Raw genomic sequence first — 26,298 nt, 5'->3', positions numbered from 1 at the left:
CTGTATGATGTTGTATCGATCAGGTAGTGTAAGGGTTACGCCCGCTTCACAGTGACAGACCAAACTCCCCGTTTAACGCACCGCAAACAACCGCAAACAGTCCATTTGCACAACCGCAAACTCCCCATTTGCACAAGGTTGGATACCAAGCTAGCCATGTCCGTTCCTTGTCATCACTGATTTCATTGAAGGTCTCTTCCTCCACCCAGCCACGTACAACACCAAGGGTCCCCGAAAGGTGACAACAAGCCCCCTGGGACACCTGCTGTGTTTGGTTTTCCACCTCCTCAAAGCCACCTTCCTCCTCTGACTCCTCTTCTTTAGACTCCTCTCTCTGCGTTGCCTCTCTCTGAGTTATTATAAGGTGTGTTAAGTAGTACTATTCTTATCAGTTTAATCCCTGTTACGAGTAGAGGACTATTTCCTTGTTTCGCCAAACCCCTTCAAAGATGGAAAAAGCGGTATGAGTGGAAGAAACGAGGAAATGTGGTCAGGTGGTGGTGCCAGCCACACCGAGGGCTTGTACCCAGGTATGCTAATAAACTGAAAAAAGAAAAAATCTCCCAAGAAGGAGATCTAAAACTGGCATAGGAAAAGGTTAGACAACTATAATAAAGTGATACCTACAAATCCTAGTGAGCATAGGTGTATAGTAGAGGGAGAAAGGGAAAGCAGAGTAATGCTTCCTAATACCGTGGTTAGTACCCTTTGTTAAAGTAAATTGAGTAATGTACAAAAGTCTTTATTGTATCATTTATAAATAACAAAGGGATACTATACTCATGCCCCTATAGTGGCTAATTGTGTAATAATGGTAATACTATTACCTATTATATAATATTGCCAGGGGCAAGGAAATTCCCTCTAAATAGATGGGTATAGGCAGAGAGTATGGAGACCGGAGTGATGCTGTCATAAAAAGTGTCAATAAGGTGATATAAAGTTAAATGTATCACAGACACACAGCCACCCTTTCTCTTAGCTCGTTTCCAGAAATGCTCGATAGGTAGAAGGGCTATAAAGACTCAGAGAGGTCTAAGAAGAATCCTCTAAACTAGCCCTAATCTCCTTAAACACCTTCAAGGGTGTTCTAAGCTAAAGCTCAATCTAAACGTTTAGATTACTGCCTGATTTCCCATCACAGATGCTGGCTAGGAATAACAGTGTGCAAAACAAAGAGTGGGTCTAAGTGCCCATAGTGCAGTAAAGTGTCCATAGTGAAGTGAAAAAGAGAATAACGAGCTGGCGCCCAAGAGAATAACGAGCTGGCGCCCTATCAGGGGACGTATATATGGCATCGATTTTAGGAACCGGGAGATGGAAAAAGATGCTTGGTCGGTCCTCCTACTTCAAATTTGGGGCACTGCGCGTGCAATCTAATGTGCCACCAGATAGGAATAGTACTACTTAACACACCACTCCTATCAGTTTAATCCCTGTTATGTGCCTTTTTTTTGGTTTGGTTTTTGAAGCCACAGTGCAGCACCAGAGGCCCGAAAAATTAGGCATGTACACATGCCTGAAAAATTAGGTATTGTAGCAGCGGCCAGAAAATTGATGTTTGTTTCCCAGGTAGAAAGTGCCCTAAAACATTGCGGCTTGAACCCTAGTTGGTGGCGGCTAAGTCACGCAAGTCAACCGGCATTCAGAGCTAAAATACAGCAGCGTGTGGACCATTTTTAGCCCAAGGCAGCTCATCTCATCAGGCCTTTTCTAGTCGAATGTATGGCCTACTGTCAGTCCCTTTGGGATCCATCCCTCATTCATCTTAATAAAGGTGAGGTAATCTAGACTTTTTTGACCTAGGCGACTTCTCTTCTCAGTGACAATACCTCCTGCTGCACTGAAGGTCCTTTCTGACAGGACACTTGAAGCGGGGCAGGCCAGAAGTTCTATCGCAAATTGGGATAGCTCAGGCCACAGGTCAAGCCTGCAAACCCAGTAGTCAAGGGGTTCATCGCTCCTCAGAGTGTCGATATCTGCAGTTAAGGCGAGGTAGTCTGCTACCTGTCGGTCGAGTCGTTCTCTGAGGGTGGATCCTGAAGGGCTGTGGCGATGCATAGGACTTAAAAAGCTCTGCATGTCCTCCATCAACAACACGTCTTTAAAGCGTCCTGTCCTTGCCGGCGTGGTCGTGGGAGGAGGAGGATTACTTTCACCTCTTCCCCTATTAGATTCCCGTTGTGCTGTGACATCACCCTTATACGCTGTGTAAAGCATACTTTTTAATTTATTTTGCAAATGCTGCATCCTTTACCGACTTGTTGTAATTTGGTAACATTTCAGCCACTTTCTGCTTATACCGGGGGTCTAGTAGCGTGGACACCCAGTACAGGTCGTTCTCCTTCAGCCTTTTTATACGAGGGTACCTCAACAGGCACGTCAGCATGAAAGGTTGGATGCCAAGCTACTTATTTCCCGTTCCTCCTCCTCAGTGATCTCAATGAAGGTATGTTCTTCCCCCCAGCCACGTACAACACCACGGATACCAGATAGGTGACAACGAGCACCCTGGGATGCCTGTTGTGGTTGGTCTTCCTCCTCCTCCTCAAAGCCACATTCCTCCTCTGACTCCTCTTCCTCACAATCCTCTTCCAGCGTTGCCGCAGGTCCAGCAAGCGATGCTGATAAGGCTGTTTCTGGTGGTGATGGTGAACACAACTCTTCCTCTTCACGCTCATCTACGGCTGATACAGCACTCTTCGCAGGGCCCGCTCCAGGAAGAAAACAAATGGTATGATGTCGCTGATGGTGCCTTCGGTGCGACTGACTAGGTTTGTCACCTCCTCAAAAGGACGCATGAGCCTACAGGCATTGCGCATGAGCGTCCAGTAACGTGTCAAAAAAATTCCCAGCTCCCCAGATGCTGTCCTAGCACCCCGTTCATACAAATATTCATTAACGGCTTTTTCTTGTTGGAGCAGGCGGTCGAACATTAGGAGTGTTGAATTCCAACGTGTCGGGCGGTCGCAAATCAAGCGCCTCACTGGCATGTTGTTTCGCCGCTGGATATCTGCAAAGTGCGCCATGGCCGTGTAGGAACGCCTGAAATGGCCACACACCTTCCTGGCCTGCTTTAGGACGTCCTGTAAGCCTGTGTACTTATGCACAAAGCGTTGTACGATCAGATTACACACATGTGCCATGCACGGCACATGTGTCAACTTGCCCAACTTCAATGCCACCAACAAATTTCTTCCGTTGTCACAAACCACTTTGCCGATCTCCAGTTGCTGCGGAGTCAGCCACTTTTCCACCTGTGCGTTCAGGGCGGCCAGGAGTGCTTGTCTGGTGTGACTCTCTGCTTTCAAGCAAGTCAAACCTAAGACGGCGTGACACAGCCGTATCCGGGATGTGGAATAGTACCTAGGGAGCTAGGGGGGTTCCGTTGATGTGGAGCAAGACGCAGCAGCAGAAGAGGACTCAGCCGAGGAGGTTGTGGAAGAGGATGGAGTAGGAGGAGTAGAGGAGGTGGCAGCAGGCCTGCCTGCAAGTCGTGGCGGTGTCACCAACTCCTCTGCAGAGCCACGCATTCCATGCTTGGCAGCCGTCAGCAGGTTTACCCAATGCGCAGTGTAGGTGATAAACCTGCCCTGACCATGCTTTGCAGACCAGGTATCAGTGGTCAGATGGACCCTTGCCCCAACACTGTGTGCCAGACATGCCATTACTTCCTTTTGCACAATCGAGTACAGGTTGGGGATAGCCTTTTGTGAAAAGAAATTTCGTCCGGGTACCTTCCACTGTGGTGTCCCAATAGCTACAAATTTTTTGAATGCCTCAGACTCCACCAGCTTGTATGGTAAAAGCTGGCGAGCTAATAGTTCAGACAAGCCAGCTGTCAGACGCTGGGCAAGGGGGTGACTTTCTGACATTGGATTCTTACGCTCAAACATGTCCTTGACAGACACATGACTGTGGGCAGATGAGCTGGAACTGCTCAAGGGGAGAGACAGAGTGGCGGATGGTTGAGAGGGGGCAAGGAGGACAGCAGTGGTTGATGTGGCTGAAGATGCTGGACCAGGCGGAGGATGGCAGCTTTGAGTTTGTGTGCTGCTTGTACTCATGTGTTGATCCCATAGGTGTTTGTGATGTGCGATCATGTGCCTACGCAAAGCAGTTGTACCTAGGTGGGTGTTGGACTTCCCATGACTCAGTTTCTTTTGGCACAGGTTGCAAATGGCAACGCTGTTGTCAGAGGCAGATACACAAAAAAAATTCCACACTGCTGAGCTCTGCAATGACGGCATTCTGGTGGTGGACACAGCATGCGTTGATTGGCGTGCTGTCGGGCTGACCACGGGTGCCGATGCATGCTGTCTGACTGTGCCACTAGCTCCTTGCGACGACCTCCCCCTGCTTCCAACTCGTCTCCTCATCCTCTCTGTCTCCCCATCTGAACTTTCGCCCTGTTCTTCTTCTTGCCGAGCGGGCACCCACGTGACATCCATGGACGCATCGTCATCATCAACCGCTTCACTTGTATCTGACAACTCAGCAAAGGAAGCAGCAGCGGGTCCAACATCATCATCATCACACTGTACGTCCATGTGTGTAATGCTGCCTGCCTGAGATATATCCCTGTTATCTACATCCTCTGGCAATAATGGTTGCGCATCACTCATTTCTTCAAACGGATGTGTAAATAACTCCTCTGACAGATAAAGTGAAGCGGCTGTGGTGCTAGTGTTGGTGGTGGCGGCAGGCGGGTGAGTGGTATCTTGAGAGGTGCCCGAAGCTAAGCTAGAGGAGGAAGGTGCGTCAAGGTTCCGAGCGGAAGCTGTAGAAAATTGGGTGTCTTGTGTTAGCCAGTCAACTATGTCCTCAGAACTTTTCGAGTTCAGGGTACGTGGCCTCTGAAAACTGGGCATTATTCTAGGGCAAAAGGGAATCACAGCACCATGACCACGATGGCCCCTACGGAGTGGGCTGCCTCTGCCTGTCATTTTTTTTTGGATTAGTGGTACTATGCGTGCAAGCTACTGTGAGACCAGATATGAGTGGCACTGTGCAGTGGCAGAGGTTGGCAGAGTACATGCTGTAGGCCTGACACACCCGCTTGAAGACAACTAACTGCTATTCAATCTATAACAGTGAAAAAAGTGTTTTGGTTTTTAAATGCAATCTATTGCGACACCAGATAAGAGTGGCACTGTGCACTGGCAGAGGTTGGCAGAGTACACGCTGTAGGCCTGACACACAGATGCTTGCAGACAACTAACTGCTATTCAATCTATTACAGTGAAAAAAACATTTTTGTTTTTAAATGCACGCTATTGTGACACCAGATATGAGTGGCACTGTGCACTGGCAGAGGTTGGCAGAGTAGACGCTGTAGGCCTGACACACACGCTTGTAGACAACTAACGGCTATTCAATCTATAACAGTGAAAAATCTTTTTTTTGTTTTTAAATGCACGCTATTGTGACACCAGATATGAGTGGCACTGTGCACTGGCAGAGGTTGGCCGAGTACACGCGGTTGGCCTGACACACAGACGCTTTCAGACAACTAACTGCTATTCAATCTATAACAGTGAAAAAAACATTTTTGTTTTTAAATGCACGCTATTGTGACACCAGATATGAGTGGCACTGTGCACTGGCAGAGGTTGGCAGAGTAGACGCTGTAGGCCTGACACACACGCTTGAAGACAACTAACGGCTATTCAATCTATAACAGTGAAAAATCTTTTTTTGTTTTTAAATGCACGCTATTGCGACACCAGATAAGAGTGGCACTGTGCACTGGCAGAGGTTGGCAGAGTACATGCTGTAGGCCTGACACACAGACGCTTGCAGACAACTAACTGCTATTCAATCTATTACAGTGAAACATTTTTTTTTGTTTTTAAATGCAAGCTATTGTGACACCAGATATGAGTGGTGGCACTGGGCAAGTGGGCACAGTATCCACTGTGAGCCTGACACAGAAGCTGGCAGGAAGGCAACTGCAATTAGATTACACAGGAAAAAAAGCAGACTGATGTTCTAGCCCTAAAAAGGGCTTTTTGGGGTGTTGTCCTTACAGCAGAGATCAGATGAGTCCTTCAGGACTGTAGTGGACACACCTAGCTATCCATTTCCCTATCAAATGAGCAGCAGCTACACTTTCCCTCCTCTAACTAAGAATGCAGCTTCAGAATGAATCTAAAATGGATGCTGTACAGGAGGTGGGAGGGTCTGGAAGGGAGGGTCTGCTGCTGATTGGCTGGAATGTGTCTGCTGACTGTGAGGCACAGGGTTAAAGTTTACTCAATGATGACGAATAGGGGGCGGATCGAACCGCGCATATGTTCGCCCGCCGTGGCGAACGCGAACGCAAACACGCTATGTTCGCCAGGAACTATTCGCCAGCGAACCGTTCGGTACATCACTACTCATTCATGTAAATATCTAAGTATCCAATCATGTGGCTGTAACTCAATACATGAAAGAATGCAAATAGGGTCAATAGGTTCAATTGTTTAAACTAAACACTTGACTGGGAAAAAAATCTTACCTAAAAGTATTTGCCAAAAATAACCTTTGGTGCCAGACTTGATGGTTTAAAGCGGCACTGTCATGCCGAACTTACCTTTCCCCAATCTCTTCCTCTTCTCCCCCTCTCTCGGGATCTGTTCTTCTTTTCTTCCTGTCTTCTTTAGTTTTCTTTAAAATCATAAGACAAAGTAGGGACTCTTTGCCTTATGGAGGTTTCCTCCGCTTGACCAGCTTTGACCAGAGCAATTTTCCCACAATTCTTACCTTTCCTTTGTGATCTTGCGATGCTTCCTGTCATTTTAGCCGAAACTGACGAATTGCGTTCCAACTGAATGATAACAGTATGTTCCTTTGTCTTAGAACGCAATTCGGCACTTTGTTCGTATCGGAATTTCATTCGAATGAATGAAACTCCGATTCAATTAGTGCCGCGGCTACATCTTGCAGCCGCTTAGTAGATAACTCCATAATTCCCTTGCTATCACGGAGTTATCTACCAAAAGGATGAAAGACCTAAATTGGTCTTTCAGCCACATTTACTAATACTAAGTAAAGATTACTTAATATTAGTAAATTATGCTCCTACTCGCAATACCGCGAGTAGGAGCCTGTGGCTGCTCACTGTACAAATAAATAAAAAGCCAATCAGAGTGCGCTTTGTCATTTTACACAGCGTGGGAAAATTCCAAAGAACTTTCCCACGCTGTGTAAAATGACACAGAGCACTCTGATTGGGTGTCTTAAAAATCCATCAGAGGGTTCTTAGCCTAATTGCAGGGCGGGGCAAGGCTTTATAAGCCTTCCCCCACCCTGCAGAGCTCAGTCTGCGCGGAGCCCTCCATGGGTGAAGATGGATTATTTTTTTTGCGCTCGGGTTTTTTCTTTTTCGTTAGGTTTTTTTTTTTTTTGCGCTCTGGTTTTTTATTTTATTTTAAGTTCGACGGGTATGATGTTTTTTTATTTGGCCTTTTTTGGGGCTGAAAAGAAGATTTTAGAAAAAAGAAGACGTCAACTGATAAGTTTAATTTTTCTTATCAGGTTAGTTATTTTATTCCCCACTCACTATTTTTTAGGGTGAGGGGGGTAGGTAGGGGATAACTTTTTTTGGGGGTGGGGGGGTGGGTGACTAGGGGCTTGGGGACCCCTAGTCACCTTTGATGGGGGGGGGATTTGTCTTAGGGCCCCCACCCGCCGCCCAGGGGTCGGGGCTGGGGGGAGTAGAACAGAAGGTTCACTGGGCATGTGCAGGAATCTCAGTGTGGGCAGATGACGTCAGATGACGTCCCACAGGGACTTCCTCTACCCACACAAAGATGGCGGCCCCTGAATATAGATCGGGGCAGAAAATAAAGAATAAAAAATAGGTAATATGGGGGGCTTAGGGACATTTGAGGGTGACTAGGGGGTCAGTTAGATGTAGAGGAGGCGGGAGGCGGGGGGGTTAAAAAAAAAAAAAAAAAAAAGGGATTCGGCCATGACAGTGCCGCTTTAAGTATCACAAACTGCTGATCATCTGACACACACACCTCTAGAGTTTATTTTAAAAATGTACAAAAAAATCCTATAAAGGTCATTACACAGACACTTCAGCTACTTCATTTAGATGAAACAGTTACACTGCATACAGTGTACCTTTAACAAACAATGGTACCACCTACAGATATGCTTTATGTATGTTTGTTTTTTGGTCACAAATTTAGATATTCTCCTTTCTAAATATCTAGAGCAACCATCTCCTTAACAGCCTTCAATTGTCAAAGGTCTTCACATTTGGTGTCATCCCACACAAAATGATTCTCATAGATCGGCTAATTGTGACAATTGTTGCTCATTTGTCACATGTCCTTAGTGTATGAGAAGCATCATGATTGATGATCTCACAAAAGGGGAATAGGGCTGCACTGAGGAGACTGTCTCTGCACTGAAATACAGGTAATTTCAATTTATTTTAATTTTTTTTTGTTTTTTTTTTTGGTTTTGTTTTTTTAAACAAATACAGGCAAGTAGTTCAACCTACTAGTGAATACATCTGACTTAAAGGGACACTATAGTCACCAGAACAACTACACCTTATTAAGTGTTCTTGCATAGCAAGACCACTTAATGTTAATGTTATCTCATAACATATATATTATTTTTTTTATTCTTATTATAGCCAAATTTACCACCCTAACTCCTCCCACAGTTTTTACACTACATAGACAGAAATATACCAAAATGTGCGGATTGTTCCCGATTGGATTGCTATTACTTTGTGGAATGTTTCGCCGAATGGTTCACGGAATATCGTTCTTGTGGCGAAATTGGTCCCATAGGAATGAATGGCAAAATGTTCAAAACTAGAGTGGGAGCTGGCAAAAGCTGAAAAATCAGGACATCACTGCCACCACTCCCTCATTTTCAAGCCCACCTACACAAATCTTATATCAAAATGTTCAGCTATCCCTGCTGCCACTAAAAATGTCCACGGCTAAGCCATAGTCCTGATAGTTTTCACAATATGACCATTTGTTTGCAACTCCATGTCCACTGACATTCATTGAAACTCCACTCTAGCCAGCTCAAACTTGAAGGGCAATCTCTAAAATGCGACTGTGCCTTCATTTTTAATACTTCAGAGACATATAGGACATGTAGGTCTGGGTCTTGTGATTCTCACAATATAAAGCTCTTCGCTGTAGGATTTATAGTTTTTAAAATACGACCGTTTGAAGATGGCAACCGCCAGTGAAGTGAGCAATTTGAAGCAGTTAGTTTTTAACCGCTCTTCTCTGCCCTATTTGAAATCTATTAGTTCCTATTGGCAGTTGGTGTAATGTTCGAGGCATTTGAAAGATTTGAAGATGGCAACCGTCAAAATACTCTGACCTGTGCCAGGCTGCAGCAGCAAGTGATGTCATAGACAGGGCCTTTTGCACACCTGCTAATGTTTTTCTAAATGTATGTTTTAATGTAACTGTGAAGCACTTTGGGCAAACGTTGCAATTAAATGTGCTATATAAATAAATAAATAATAACAGTTACTCCGCCCACTCCAGTTGTAGACTACTGGTGGAGGCAAGAACACTTCACACAATTTCCCCAGAAATTGTAGCTTTTCTAGTTGTATTTGTTCTGGTGAATATAATCATTCCCTTCAGACTTTTTCCTGTAACCACTGTATTTACAGATAAAATGCAGTGTTTACATTACAGCCTAGTAATTACTCCACTGTCAACTCCTCAGATGGCTACTAGAGGTGCTTGTTGGGGTAGTGCTGCACACTGTGCAGTACTGACATTCAATGTCTCTACCCTCTGCATGCAGACACTGAACTTTCCTCATAGAGATGCATTGATTCAATGCATCTCTATAAGAAGATGCTGATTGGCCAGGGCTGTGTTTGACTTGTGTTGGCTCTGCCCCTGATCTACCTCCTTGACAGTCTCAGCCAATTCTATGTGAAAGCATTGTGATTGGCTCACATAATCAATTCTGGTAATGTCAGCAGCTGCAGGCTTGAATACAAGTAGGATTTTACTATGTTTAGGGAGGGAAGGGGGGGTGCTAAATGGCGTTTCTAACGCTATAGGGTCAGGAGTACATGTTTGCGTTCCTGAAAAAAATAATATTAGAGGTCTATTTATTTATATGTAATAATGTGTTTATTAGATTGCTTGTAGATATTTAGGGGTCTATTAACAAAATACTGAATGGCAACAGAACAACACCCAAATGCATTTTGATTTTAAAAATGGGCTGGTTTAAGCCATTCAACCATGCAAATGCAATTTACAGTTATTTTTTTTTTTTTTTTTTTTTTTGAATTCTTTATTTTTGTTGTGCAGTATATGACAATCGGCTTGGTCAGCCACAATAGCTGTCGCAAGCCAGCGTAGCATGGTACACATTAGTACAGTACATTTGTATTTATGTAGTCGAGATCTAGGCACATTCATTGAACTACTATGGCATAAGGGTGTCGGCACATTTTTAAATATGGATTACTAAAAGAACTGGTTAGTAAGAAAGGTAAAGCATATTAACAACAAATCAATAATAAGATAAGGTCTGTAGCCCTACGATATGTAAAGTGTTTACACTTGGCTAGTGCGCGGGCCATTATAAGGTCAGTATGCATTGTTTGATATCCACATCGTGGGTCAGTTAAGCGTGTTTTTAATTAGGCTAATTAAGCTAGACCTATATAAACAAGAGAACTAAACCAAAAATAAAAATGCGAGTTTGTAGCTACCGGTTTGTATGAGGTGTTTGGTTTATTGTGAGGGGTCTGCTGCGCTGTCACTCCACCTATGTCTACGCTGAGGTGTAATGTATCAGTGGCTTATGGGCTCGGTAGATATGTGCTATGGGGCCGCGCGTGCATAGGCTAAGGTATGGGTTATAGCGCATACTGGATCCTCTATAGCAGGTGTGTCCCTGGGACTCTTCCCCTGACCACTCGCTGATATCTCAATATTTTACACTAAGAACATATTGGAACTGCAAACTGGAACTATTGATTAAGTAAAGCATAAGAGACAAGTAAATGTGAACAGTAAGGCAGTTGTGTCATGAGCGGCTTTAGCGGTTGGACAGTCCTCTCCCAAAGGGTTCAGGTAGTGTTGACGGACTGCATAGAGCGGACGGGTCCGCCTGGAACGAAGGGTTCGGAGGTGGCGGGATTCCATCTGTGAGGCTTGTGGGTCGTGCGCTGTCGCCGCATGGCGTCTGCAGGTAGACCCAGAGTGGGTAGGAGGGCTTCGGCCTCCTGTAAGTCCGCTACTAGGTGTGTGGCCTCTCCATGCAGCACTTGAAGTTTGCACGGTGAACGCCATCTGTATTGGATGCCGCTCTCACGGAGCATAGTAGTGAAAGGCTTCAGGGTAGAGCGCCAGGCCATAGTTCCCCGCGATAGGTCAGAGTATATTGATAAGGTCATGTCCTCGAAGGCGATCGGCGTGGTATTTCGGAGTGCGGTCATTATGGATTCTTTGTCCTGTCGCTTGTGGAATTTAATGATTAAGTCCCTGGTTGCTGCTGGTGGGGCCGTGGGTGGTTTGGGTATCCTAAATATGCCCTCAAAACCCACTCCTTTAGCCTGTTTTGGCGGTAATATAGTGCTCACCAGGCGCCTCACTAGGTGGGGGAGTTCAGCGTCCGGGACAGATTCGGTAATGCCCCTTACCTTGAGGTTCTGGGCGCGTCTGGAGTCCTCCATTGCTGCCATGGCCTGTTCCACCTTTGTTTGCTGTTGTTGCAACAGTTTTGTCTCCTGCTGGAGTGAGGCTATCTGCTTAGTATGCGTGTGGGAGTCGTGCTCCACGGTTGCCACGCGGTCTGTGAGGCCTTTCAAGTCCCTCCGCATGTCTGCCACATCCTCCTGAAAGTTTCGTCGGAGTTCTGCCAACAGCTCCTTCATTTCCGATTTCGTGACTGGAGCTGTGTCGGGCTGTGTAGCAGGTTTCACGGTAAGTTTCTCCGGTGCCTGCGTCGTGGGTAGGGAAATCTCGTCCGGCTCTGAGAGCAAGTCGTCTGAATCCTCAAAGCCGTCCATGTAAGCGGCCATGACAGGCTCTGGGGCGCCATGCGCTCGCCTCCACAGGTCTCCTATGCTGGTGCCCTGTCGGGGTGGATCGGGTTTAGGTTTTTTGCTCTTTCTGCCCATGGCCACTACTTTCTTAGGTGGCTGGTGTGCTTTTGGGGGGTGATATTTCGGATTTTGGGTTCTGTTAGTTCGATTTCGCCGGGAGCTCCCTGTGCATGCGACCTGTCCAGAATTTACAGTTATTTTAACAATATTTGCACTTCTATTTGGCTGCGTTTATGTGGTCTGTTGCAGCCATATCTCCATATTACATGGGTGATTCAGCCAAACTGCAACTGAATTATACGATGTTCAAATTCTCCTGATCCAGACCAAGTGAAATGCACTTAAAACATTACCAGCGTTATTTACTAAAATGACAATTATTTGGAATCCAAAGTGAATTTACGTTGAATTTCAAATTTGAGCTGAAGCAACCGAATTAAAGGAGAATTTTCACTGGAGAATTTTCCAGTGTGGCTTAAATTTTGAATTCACTTTGAATTACCGACAATTCTCGCTTTAGTGAATAACCATGTAAGCCTCCATACTCGTATAACATGCTAATGATACTCTATCCCACACTTTATCCCCTCAAAACCTTTTACATTTGGAGCAATTATTTTTGTAACAGGGAATTTCAGTTACAGTTAAGCTGCAATTTGACTGGAATTCGGTTGCAATTTTGGTTGAGCTAAATTGAAGGGGCTCTCACAGCTGCAATGGGATTCATTTGACACAATTCTTATAGCATTTGGTTCCTAGTGAATACAATGAACTATAGAGGAATTTTAACAACTGAGTATTGAAGAATTGAGCCACATGAAAATCAGCAGAGTTTGCAAAAACAAATCAAATTCGCAGTTTAGTGAATAGACCCTTTAATGTTCCTTTAAGGATTTGAGAGTGAAATGAAAGTTCAAAAAACAAGTCTGCTTCTTAAAGCACAGACTTACAGGACAAACAAGTGGAGCCCTTTAGTACTTTCACATACAAAGCTCGCACGACATGTCACTGTCTTCTAATGAAATGCTGACAAGCCAGCTTCCTGAGCTCCTGCTCAATCCAGGAACAAGAGGCTCAACTCAATACATATTAACAGACTGCCGCCTGTAAGCAGCAATATGTATACGCAAGAGCTCAGGAAGCAGCCTCGCCGGCATTTCATTATAAAGACACAGACATGTATTTTTTTATACATTGGAATATTAATATACCCCTCAAGCATATCCAGTTAGCAAAATGCTATTTTAAAAATAAGGTTTATGTTTCAGTATTAATTCTTCTTTCAGCATACTAGTTACTCTGCTGTTTGAAAATAAATACATCCTAACCTATATACAATACTTTTAAACACAGAAGACAATAAAAACAGCTTCCACACTGCACTACAGCAACCCAAAACAAAGATTTGACTAGACAGCACATGCCAGTTAAATGCACTCTGAAAGGCATCATATGACTGCATTCTGTTTCTATAAAAACTTACATTGTTTTAATCGTACATTGTGTTGACCAAATGCTAGCAAACTAGTTACATTTTTCTTTTCACATATCTCGGCCACATCCAGTTATGGTTGTACCACCAGTCACACGAACATACGCTATGCACACTTAAAAGCAAGCTTTGCGATCTCATTTCACATGGCTACTGGTGCCATGGGGTTTGAATGTTGCATTCTTTCAATGATACATAATATAATAAAACACAAAGCAACTTCTTCCTTCAATAGGTTTATTTTGATAAAACTGAAACCTTTGGAGAATTGTCGTGAACCTTTATTACGGATTTCACAATTCCAATTTAAACATCAACATCCTTAATAATAATAAAACCATAACTTTTAACCCCTTAAAGGGACTCTCCAGTGCCAGGAAAACAAACCGTTTTCCTGGCACTGCAGGTCCCCTCTCCCTCCCACCCCCCATTCCATGTTGCTAAAGGGGTAAAACCCCTTCAGTGGCTTACCTGGCGCTGGGTCAGGGTCTGCCCACACTCCTCCCCCACCGCCGTCATCCGGCAGGGGGATACCTATTGAGCATGCGCGGCCGGCGGCGGGAGAGGCCTAATGCGCATGCGCTGCAATTCCGCGCATGCGAATTAGACCTCCCCATAGGAAAGCATTGAATAATGCTTTCAATACTTTCCTATGGGGATTTCAGCGACGCTGGAGGTCCTCACATAGAGTGAGGGCATCCAGCGATGTTTTAACACACTTTTCGTATTCTATGAAGACGGAAGTGTCCTCTAGTGGCTGTCTACTAGACAGCCACTAGAGGAGGACTTAACCCTTCAAGGTAGATATTGCAGTTTATGAAAACTGCAATAATTACACTTGCAGGGTTAAGCGTAGTAGGAGTTGTGCACCCAGACCACTCCAATGGGCAGAAGTGGTCTGGGTGCCTGCAGTGTCCCTTTAAAGACAGAGACAGTTGCACATGTTGTTATCAAAACAAAACGTAAACAAAACCTGGCATCTGCGCTATATGTCTGTCCAACCGTAATTCACCTCTTTTCTATTAAATGCACCCACACTTATTATATATCATTATGTTCAGGAGAAACAGGACTTTTATGTCACATCAAATATTTATATATTAAACATAATTTAATATGAATACAAAGTAAAAAAAATGTGAAAAATTAAGTTTTTTTTTATTTCTTTAGTACTGCATGGCATTTTAGCTGTAAATGTCATAATGCTGTTAGCTGTTACTGCAATAAAATGCACATATTTGTATTTAGTAAAATAGTACCCCCCAACTACAGGTTTTATAGTGTTTTGGAAAGTTACAGGGTCAAATTTAGCACATTAATTTTTTTAGTTTATACACATTGAAATTTGCCAGACTGGCTATGCTGACTTTGAGACCGTATGGTAGCCCAGGAATGAGAATTACCCCCATGTTAGTATACCACTTGCAAAAGTAGACAACCCAAAGTATTATAAATGGGGTATGTCCAGTCTTTTTTAGTAGCCACGATAATATTGGTCAGTGGCTACTAAAAAAGCCTGGACATACCCCATTTGCAATAACTTGGGTTTTCCACTTTTGCAAATGGTATGTCATCATGGGGGTAATTCTCATTCCTGGGCTACCATACGGTCTCAAAAGCAGCATAACCAATCTGGCAAATTTTGAAAACACCATAAGACCTGTACACAGTGGGTACTGTTATACTCGAGAGACTTCACTAAACACAAATATTAGTGTTTCCAAACATTACAACTGAATCACAACTCACAACACAACTCATGTTTTACTCGGGAGACTTCGCTGAAAACAAATATTAGTGTTTCAAGAACCGTATAACATATCACAACAATGATATTGTCAGTGAAAGTGCTGTCTGTGTGTGAAAAATGCAAAAAACTGCACTTTCACAGACAATATCATTATTGTGATATGCTTTACGGTTTTGAAAACTAATATTTGTTTTCAGCGAAGTCTCCCGAGTAAAACAGTACCCACCTATGTCCAGGTTTTATGGTGTTTTGGAAAGTTACAGGGTAAAATATAGGGCTTGCGAACCATATTCTCTGGACTTTCTGCCTGTGTTGTCAGGCAAGACCCTCAAATTGTAATTAATGAAATGATTTAATCATGTAAAAATATTATATAAATATATACCGTATACAGTATAAATCGGCCCGGACCGCCCAGAAAAGGATGGCATAGAACACCCGCTGTCCTTAAGGGGTTAAATAAAACCAAAATAAACCATTAACCAAAAAACTGGGAAAACTTATTGACTCGAGTATAAGACTAGGGTGGGAAATGCAGCAGCTACTGGTAAATTTCTAAATAAAATTAGATCCCCCAAAAATTATATTAATTGAATATTTATTTACAGTGTGTGTATATAATGCATGCAGTGTGTTTATGAATGCAGTGTGTGCATGTGTGTATGAATGCAGTGTGTGTGTGTATGAATGCAGTGTGTGTGTGTGTATGAATGCAGTGTATGAATGCAGTGTGTGTGTGTATGAATGCAGTGTGTGTATGAATGCAGTGTGTATGAATGAGTGCAGTGTGTATGTGATGCAGAGCCTTGGTGGGGGGTGGGCATTTTTATTATTTTTTAAAATTATTATTATTATTTTTTTAAATATTATTAATATTTTTATTTTATTATTATTTAAATGTTTTATTTATATTTTTTTCGTCCCCCCCTCCCTGCTTGATACATGGCCAGGGAGGGGGGCTCTCATTCCCTGGTGGTCCAGTGGATGGGCTGTGTAGGAGGGGGGCTGGCAGAGAGCTCTTACTTACCTTTCCTGCAGCTCCTGTCAGCTCCCTTCTCCTGCGTTCCGGTCAGCTCCACTGTAAGTCTGGCGGTCTGAGTGCCGCGCGGAGCATTGCCATGGTAACCCGTGGCAACGCTCTGACCTCGCGGCTCTCGCGAGACTTACAGTGGGAGCTGACAGGGGAGCTGACCAGCACGGAGCTGACAGGAGCTGCAGGAAAGGTAAGTTACAGCTCTCTGCCAGCCCCCAACAGGACCGCCGGGCTTGTAATGAGCCCAGCGGTCCTTGTCTGTATTATGGCAATGTAAGTTGCCATAATACAGACATTGACTCGAGTATAAGCTCCCAATCCCAGCCCTCCGAATCGCGGCCGCCGACGTAGGATCGGCGGGGACCTGGTAAGTCTCCTGGATGGTGGGGACGTGCTATGCCGCCCGCCCGCATTTCGGACCGCCCAGAAAAGGACGGCATAGAACACCTGCTGTCCTTAAGGGGTTAAATAAAACCAACATAAACCATTAACCATTCCCAGGCTCCGCCTCCCTATGTCAGGAGCCAAAAATAATATTTATTAAATCCAAATAAACCAGATCCACCCTCCTGTGATGCCCAGGAGGATGACATATCCCATAATAAGGTTACGACAACATTCATAACTGAAAGGGAAGGGTGGGTGGGGCTGCAGCTCAAATACTTACAAGCAGCCAACCTTTTAATTGTTTAGCACAAGTTGAGGTTAACGATTTTTGTCGCCTTTAAAATGTATACTCCTGCTGCTAAATGCCTCAAGCCACGATTCACCAATCAGGGCATTAGCCCTGCGCGCGAGCTTCACGCTCAACTAAATGCTCGCACTGCCCTGCACCTAACCTCCTGCTCGCGTTGCTCCTAACTGCAGCCTGCCAATACTTACCCACCTGCTCCATCAAGCCCCATGATGCAGCTCCTTATTTGTCCACGATGATCTAGACAATTTAAAGCATATGGGTTTTGGAAATGTACTGTAATTCCTACTACTAAAATGTTAGATGGTTCTGTTGTGGTAAAGCTAAAACTGCCATACTGGTTTTCTGAACATTGCTGAAAGATGTTCTGCTACTCACCAAATGCTGGAATTCCAAGAATCCTTTAAATGTAGTTGGTGGCTTCTGCATTTTCTACAATATAAGAAAAGGAATATAAGAATTAACACTGATGTTCATAATGACTTATGAAAAATAGTGTAAAAATGAAAAAGAGGCAGAATCGCCAAAGCAAAACTCCTGCTGGTTCCAGTGGTTTCAATGCTGACTGCCCTACTTTTCGTACTTAGATAACAACACGATTTATACATCACTCCTTATGTTCTGTGAAAGGGAAGTTAAGGACATGGCTTCACAAAGCAGGCAAGAATTATAATGCAAAACAAAGATCCAGCCTGGAGACAGGTAACAAAAATAAAGATGCTGGCATGGCTAAGACATTGGAATATATATATCTACAAGGAAACAAAATGAACAATTTTATTTGGAAAGTTAAAGTTAAAGACCCACAGCTTAAAGGAACACTACAGTGCTTGGAATGCAAATATGCATATCTAATACTATAGTGTCCTCACCAGTGGCTCATAGAGAGGCTTGGAGGCCAGCTTCCTTCCATAAAACTATAGACCCTCTCGCAGAAAACCCTGAACACTACCTAACATACTATGTTCACCTTCCCTGAGGTATTCTCTCTATCCAGCAGATACAGTCTTTCAGAGCACCTAGGATGTCAGCCACCCGGTTGTGATAGATCCCTGGTAGAAATCTGGTAAAGAAAACTCTGTACTGGATCTGGCAAACATTTACCCAGGTGGTGATCAGACACTGTATGTGGACAGAGGGTAGCTGAAGGGTTGGGCTATTGGGAGATGTAATAGTCTTGTGAGTTCAAAGTGGGGAAGGTGGTGTGGATGGGGCTGAGCAGATAAAAGGCTGATATCAGCCTCAGACCTTTGCTAATCACCAAAAGGTCACTTAGTGGAGCGCTAGATTCAATATCTTACCCCTAAAGCAATTGGGGAAATCAAATATCACTTGTATATGACAGTAGGTCTAAAATGAAAAAGTGAGACATATATGGTGCAGTATGTCAGTGCACTTTAGATAAGATGTAAGGGGGAGTATATGTCCAACTCACATGGTGAAGAGCCTGGAGATGGGCTCAAATCACAACAGCCTGGGTATATATGGTTATACCAAACCTCCTCCGGATATACAGCTCACGGATGTGTAGATATATGGAGAGAAAATACAAAATACCCTAGTGCAGATATGTATATACTGGGTAGCAATCAAGAGCAACAGTGCATGATATTTGCATGATATTTGATTTCCCCAATTGCTTTAGGGGTAAGATATTGAATCTAGCGCTCCACTGAGTGACCTTCTTGTGGCGGTACTATCCACCAAGTTCACCCTTTCTTAGTATCTATTTGTGTAGGATTGGGATACCTGCACGTGTGTGGAGCTGCTTGTGCTATATATACGCCACGGTTAAGCGCCTTTTTATATAACACAGATTCTTTGTTTTGTTTCTTTGCTAATCACCCCCTGGAGGATGAATACACATTTATAAGTGCATAAATGATATGTTTGTATGCTAACAAAGTGTATTTGTTTTACCCTTCATCCAGTCTACAATGATTTGTAGCAAAACTGCTAAACAGGGAGACTAATGAAGTGTTCTACTCCCTATTAAAGCGGCACTGTCATGCCGAACTTAAATTCCCTCGATCGCTTCCTCTTCTCTCCCTCTCTCAGGATCTGTTCTTCATTTCTTCCTATCTGCTCTAGTTTTCTTTAAAACATAAGACAAAGTAGGGGCTATTTTGTCTTATGTATTTTTCCTACGCTTGACCAGCTATGACCCAGGGGAGGAGTAAAGTCCGCTCCATTTCCTGTGGTCAAAGCAATTTTCCCACAATTATCACCTTCCTCCTGCTGCTTCGTTCGGCGTTGGAACGCTGGCGAAACTACCGAAATCCGTCCTAACAGAATGAGAACAGTTTGTTTATTCATGATAGGACGCAATTCGGGACTTTTGTTCGAATCAGAATTTCATTTGAATGAATGAAATTCTGATCCTATTCGTGCCTCTAGAGGATAGCTCCCTAATTCCTACGGTATTAGGGAGCTATCTACTAAAAGGCTGAAAGACCTAAATTGGCCTGTGAGCCAAATTTACTAATACTAAGTAAAGGAGCATGTCTACTAAACAGTGGGCATCCAATCCAAACAAAAGTCCCGAATTGTGTCCTAAGAATGAAGAACAGAATCTGAAAATCTGAGCAATAACATATCAAACCCTAGAAACTTTTGGAAAGTCATAAATAACTTACAAACTTCCCCAATCCACTCCCAACCCTCCACTGTCTAAGTGGGCAACCAAACCCTGCAACTTCCCTTAGATGTAGCAAATGCTTTTAACATTTATTTTGTCGGATGCTCCACCACCCTCACTGCCAAGCTAATAAATGGCACACATCTTGAAACTACAAATGTGTATCAGGCTCCACTAAATTTGCAAAGATCTAATAGAGACAAGTTCAATTTTAGACCTGTACCTATTAGTGTCATTAAGAAACACCTTAATAATCTAAAAATGAAAAAACAATCTGGACCTGATCAAATCCCAGCAATGCTGTTGAAGCTCAGTGCGCCAGCAATTGCTAAACCTGTCACAACCCTAATTAATGAATCCTTGGTGTCTGGATACATACCCAAACTTTGGAAGACTGCGAGAGTAGTGCCTATCCATAAAAGTGGTGACACTATTTTGGTTTCTAACTATCGCCTAATATCATTGCTCCCAGTATTGTAAAAAATTTCAAAAATATGCATCCTTACACAACTATGCAAGTATTACCAACAATCTAACTATCTGACCCCTGATCAATCAGGTTTTCGCCCGAATCACTCCACTACAACTGCCCTCTTAAAAGTTTGCAATGACATCCAAACTGGCATGGAACAAGGACCTAACTGGAGCTATTTTCCTTGATTTTGCCAAGGCCTTTGACACCGTAAACCACGACATTCTACTGCACAAACTAAAAAAATGTAGGTAATGGTGATTGTTCGCTAACCTGGTTTCGATCATATGTATCGGATCGATCACATTAAGTGTCCATTTCTGACAGCGACTCAGGGGCATATTAGCCGCGAGGCAAACAAGGCATTTGCCTTGGGCGGCATTTTCTAGGGGGCGGCAAAAAAAGCCGCCCCCCAAATGCCCAAGGCAAATGTCTTGTTAGCCTTGCGGCTAACAGACATGCTGGGCTGCTGCTGCTGCTGCTGCTGGGCGGTCGGGCGGCGCGGCGCGGCCGGCGAGGGAGCACTTCATCTGAGCTGTCTGCTCAGCTCCCTCGCGCGCCGCAGAGTGAGGCTGGGAGCCGGAATATGACGTCATATTCCGGCTCCGCCTCCCAGCCTCACTGTGCGGCGCGCGAGGGAGCTGAGCAGACAGCTCAGATGAAGTGCTCCCTCGCCAGCCACCCAAGAGCGCCGCCCGACCGCCCAGCAGCAGCCCAGCAGCCACTGGACCACCAGGGAAAAAAGATGCCCCCCCCCCCCAGCATTCCCAAAGGTAAGGAGGCTGGGGGGGGTTGAAGTAAAAATAAATAAAAAATAAGTGTTAATGTGAGTGAGTGAGTGTGTGTGTCTGTTAGTGAGTGTGAGTCTGTTAGTGAGTGTGTGTGTCTGTTAGTGAGTGTGAGTGTCTGTTAGTGAATGTGTGTCTGTTAGTGAGTGTGTGTGTCTGTTAGTGAGTGTGAGTGTCTGTTAGTGAGTGTGAGTGTCTGTTAGTGAGTGTGTCTGTTAGTGAGTGTGAGTGTCTGTTAGTGAATGTGTGTCTGTTAGTGAATGTGTGTCTGTTAGTGAGTGTGTGTGTGTGCGTGTCTGTTAGTGAGTGTGTGTGTCTGTTAGTGAGTGTGAGTGTGTGTGTCTGTTAGTGAGTGTGAGTGTGTGTGTGTGTCTGTTAGTGTGAGTGTGTGTGTGTCTGTTAGTGTGTGTGTGTGTGTCTGTTAGTGTGTGTGTGTGTGTGTCTGTTAGTGTGTGTGTGTCTGTTAGTGTGTGTGTGTATGTTAGTGAGTGTGTGTGTCTGCTAGTTTGTGTCTGCTAGTGACTGAGTGCGTGTCTGTTAGTGCGTGTCTGTTAGTGCGTGTCTGTTAGTGCGTGTCTGTTAGTGCGTGTCTGTTACTGAGTGTGAGTGTGTCTGTTACTGAGTGTGAGTGTGTCTGTTACTGAGTGTGAATGTGTCTGTTAGTGTGTTTGCCTGTGAGTGTGTGTGTGTGTCTGACTGTGTGTGTGTGTGTATGTTAGTGAGTGTGTGTGTCTGCTAGTTTGTGTCTGCTAGTGACTGAGTGTGTGTCTGTTAGTGCATGTCTGTTAGTGCGTGTCTGTTACTGAGTGTGAGTGTGTCTGTTACTGAGTGTGAGTGTGTCTGTTAGTGTGTTTGCCTATGAGTGTGTGTGTGTGTGTGTCTGACTGTGTGTGTGTGTGTCTGACTGTGTGTGTGTGTATGTTAGTGAGTGTGTGTGTCTGCTAGTTTGTGTCTGCTAGTGACTGAGTGCGTGTCTGTTAGTGCGTGTCTGTTAGTGCGTGTCTGTTAGTGCGTGTCTGTTAGTGCGTGTCTGTTAGTGCATGTCTGTTAGTGCATGTCTGTTAGTGCATGTCTGTTAGTGTGTCTGTTAGTGCGTGTCTGTTAGTGCGTGTCTGTTAGTGCGTGTCTGTTACTGAGTGTGAGTGTGTCTGTTACTGAGTGTGAGTGTGTCTGTTAGTGTGTGTGTTTCTGTTAGCGAGTGTATGCGTATCTGTCAGTGAATGTGTGTGTGTGTATTTAGAATGCGGGACGGGGTAAAGGTTGGGTGGGGGTGGCGCGGTGGGGGGGGGTGCCTGAGTTTTGTCCTGCCTAGGGCAGCACAAAACCAGGATACACCACTGCAGCGACTCCCACCCTCTTCCAGTCACGTGTAGTGTTCCCCAAGGTTCCATTCTTGGCCCCCTACTATTCACTTTATTTATAATTGATCTGCCTAATGTCTGCAATTTCTCAAATGTACACATGTACGCAGACGACACAGTAATCTATGCAAACAAATCCGATCTACCGCAGCTTGAGGCTGTGATCCAAGACCAGTTCACAGAGGTGGAAAAGTGGATCATCACTCTTCCTAAACACTGACAAAACTGTTACAATGATCTTTGGAACACTACCTACATTACACAAATTACAAAATTCTCATCTATCCATCAAAACAAAATCAAATAGCACACTGACCGCAGTCTACTTTTTCAAATACTTGGGTATTTTGTTAGACCCCAATCTATCTTTTGGCCTCCACATAGAAAAACTTGCATCTAACCTTTATCCAAAACTAGGTGCCCTGTACAGAAACAAATCCTGCCTAAGCCCTACAGTAAAGGAAAACATTGTACAGCAAATACTGATGCCAATCATTGATTATGGGGATGTAGTATATGCACCTGCACCGTAAACCCACCTTAATAAACGTAATACATTGTATAACTCGTTCAGCCGCTTTTTGCTACAATGTAATTACATGACCCACCATTGTGAGGTGCTAAAAGAACTAAACTGGCTGTTGCTGGAATCCAGACGCACCTTCATCTTTCCAGCCTTGTGTTTAAGAGCTTTTCTAGGAAGCTCCCACCCTACCTGAGCAGAATGCTCTCCTCGGCGATCCAGAACCAACACTTTATTTAGTCTACCTTAATACAAAAAGAAAGCACCCCGCTCCTCTTTTTACTACAGAGCACCGCAATTATGGAACGACCTCCCGCACACTTTCAAATCTTCCCCAGGCCTAAAATCCTTTAACCCCTTAAGGACACATGACATGTCTGACATGTCATGATTCCCTTTTATTCCATAAGTTTGGTCCTTAAGGGGTTAAGAGATCCCTCTCTATATATCTCAAAACAGAATGCACCTGGCATAGTTGATTATATATTTCCTACCTGTTCTATGTAAAAATGTTTATATATTGTGTATTAATATTGTTTTTGTATTTTATTGTACCCTATTGTATCAATGCAATGTTTTGTGGATCCAGGACATACTTGAAAGCGAGAGAAATCTCAATGTATCCTTCCTGGTAAATATTTTATAAAAAAATATATAAATAAATCAATAAGCAAGAGACAAGAGGTCACTATAATGGGATTTTTTTTTATGGACAAGAATTAGAAAGAGAGCATTCTTGTTCAAAAGAGGTGCCCAGATTATAAAAACAAAACAAACAAACAAACAAAAGGACTCCCTAATAGTATGTTTAAATGAAAAGAGAAAAAGTAGATAAACTGAAAGCAAAAAGCTTTTCTTTTAAGACTCTCTCCTGTCGAATCAATTTTTTTTATTTAAAGAATAAGCTTACACAATCAACTTAGGTATTTTTTTCTTTTGCATGACATACTAAAAAACTTCTTGGAAATGGAATGCATATGGTTTAAGATGTCTTTCACATATTTTAAACTCAGCCTGCACAATCTATATTTGCTTATCTGGCATATTTTGGGGTTTAGAACACCGAGTAAAAATATCATACACAAGACTTTATGAGGGGTTGCAGTAATAATGTGGCTGTCTACAAGCCACTGTTTTTAGAGACTTGTTCGCTAACACAATGTTATCCCATTTGTTCTGGCATATTGATACACGCCTCATTAACTTGCTATATAAAGAATTATTAAAAGGTTCTTAAAAGCATTAGGAGCCTTGAAAATTGACCATATGGTTACATACACTTAAATAGACCTTCTGTGTTTATTTAACATTTAAATCCCAGTTGATTTAGTCTTTCCATTTGCACGTGCCTTACAATCAGATGCACAGTATGTGTCAAGAGTCACATGGCAGAATTACCAATACGGCTGAGAATGTGAAGATTACTATTAAGGTTTCCTTTCGTGATTAAACATTGATTCTATTTTTTAGAAGTATGCAAAATGTGTGCTAAAAGTGAGCTAAACAGGACTCTGATGATCAATACGTTTGTGGTCATATTTTTAATCTAGGAGAGATGTATCTTCTAAACAATAACAGGATGTCCGTAGAGTCAAGTACATTTGTGTCTGGATATTGAGTAACCCTCCACACAAAACAGAGGCCAAAACTGAAGCAGCAAGTAGGTAAAAGACAGAAACACATATTACTGGTACTTAAAATAGACAGGCTTAAAGGAGCACTCTAAGTACTATAACTAATAAACCACCATGATGGTTATTGTGTAAAAATGTCTTAAGGCTCCACCTCTCCAGTCAAACAATTTTGGCAAGGTCTGACAAAAATGGACGGTCTCCTGGTGCCTCACAAGACCAGCCCTTCTGTTGCAAAGCAGCTACAGAGGAAATGTATGTCTGCATTAGCAGTCCAGCCTTAGACATTAATGGTAGCTGGAGAGTTCAGGTTACGGTGGTGTTCTGAGGTGGCAATTATACCTACCCAAAGAGAACTGCCGAACTGAGGAGTGGAATTGCAGGTAAGTATGAAAGTCAGTGTAACCATTCTTGATATGGTCAATTTTCCCTTTTTTATATTCCACTTTTTTTTTTTTTGGTAATACTACTGGATTAAACCTCTGCTTCATTCATATACTACATTGGTATTGTCACACCTTAATCCAAAGTATAACAATCTAATTCCCTAATATACATTTTTCTTTAGCTGCAGTAGTGTCTTTTCGTTTTATTGTAGCAACAGGAATACATTCTGTCCGGCTAGCACTGAGGATGCATGCCCTGCTCCAGTTAAAGTGTTAAATCTGCGTGACAAGTTGGCTTGGGGAAAATTGCCAAACCTTGCTAAATGACCTAACTAAGCCATCCTCCCATCTCCTTGGGTGATGACATGTGAGCTTGACAGCTTTACCTCTGCTCTAAGCTGAACCAGATGCCAGTACCAAGAGAACTTAATGCATGGAAATAGGCTTGTCCTTTGATGTTCAAAGAAGATACAATTGCTAATGGCGGCACAATTTAAATGTTTGTACATGGTCAGTGCCTTAACTGGCATAAGAAAATAATAAATGCAGGCTTACTAAGACACCACATTTCTCTTACAGCCAAGAGGGCTTTTTTTTTTTTTTTTTTTTTTTTTTAAACATCATAGGGAATGGTTTGAATGTCTTTGGACTGACAGTTTCTGTTTCCATGGGAATCACGGAAGTGGTTTACTACAATAATGCTTTGACAAAATCATTTTTGATGTTAATATTACTAATCAGCGTATTTAGGAAGAGTTAAACAAATTGCACTTGATAGTAGGATGTATCACGTTTCAAAATTTTAAGTATAACAACAAGACAGATGAAATATGTATTATTCCCTTCAAACTAACTGCATCAAAAAACTACAATTACTTTATGAAACATAAACAACCATGGGAGTATATATGTTGGACACCAAGTCCCAGGATTTGCATTACAGTGATTATACTGGCATTCACATTATGCCTACAAACATTGAAACACATGAGAAGATATTGGCTGCCAACGACAAATGACTTGGAAAAGACAGATCAACTATAACGTACAATGTTTTTACAGCAGGACTGCTTTGAAAATACTTATTCTTCTTTGCGTTACTCATGTTAATAATCCATGGTGGTATACATTACAAACAAGAAAGGAGATATCATTACCATAAAAAGCATATATTAGCAATTATTATTTGCAGCTGTAAGTCTAGAATTATGATGTCAGTGAATACTGTATTGATGTTGTTGAAGGGTCAGACATTTACTTTAGGATCTGATTACAAGAATGCTAAACATTAGTTGAAGTCAAATGCAATATATTAACACATTGAAATTGGGAAGAAATATGTTCCTTTTTTTCTTTTTTTCTTTTATTTTTTTACAAATAAAACGGTTATGAAGCTGACTTTTTAAAGAGAAATCGAATCCTCCAAAATACAGCAAATGGAAAAAATATTTATTCCTGGGTCTGTTCGCACTGTT

At 43.0% G+C, this 26,298-nt stretch overlaps 1 protein-coding gene across 1 annotated transcript in view; it reads right to left on the bottom strand.

Annotated features, from left to right (window-relative positions):
* FAM227B (family with sequence similarity 227 member B) overlaps positions 1-26,298 on the bottom strand; it is a 342,090-nt gene that overhangs the window by 289,421 nt on the left and 26,371 nt on the right. Inside the window, exon 2 of the mRNA XM_063446303.1 lies at positions 17,403-17,456. Within this exon, the coding sequence (XP_063302373.1) occupies positions 17,403-17,453 (51 nt within the window). The 5' untranslated portion in view covers positions 17,454-17,456. The remainder of the gene's footprint in view (positions 1-17,402; positions 17,457-26,298) is intronic.

Source organism: Pelobates fuscus, chromosome 3 (genome assembly GCF_036172605.1).
Source record: "Pelobates fuscus isolate aPelFus1 chromosome 3, aPelFus1.pri, whole genome shotgun sequence".
NCBI classification, from domain to species: domain Eukaryota; kingdom Metazoa; phylum Chordata; class Amphibia; order Anura; family Pelobatidae; genus Pelobates; species Pelobates fuscus.
This window is presented reverse-complemented; position numbering and strand designations above follow the sequence as displayed.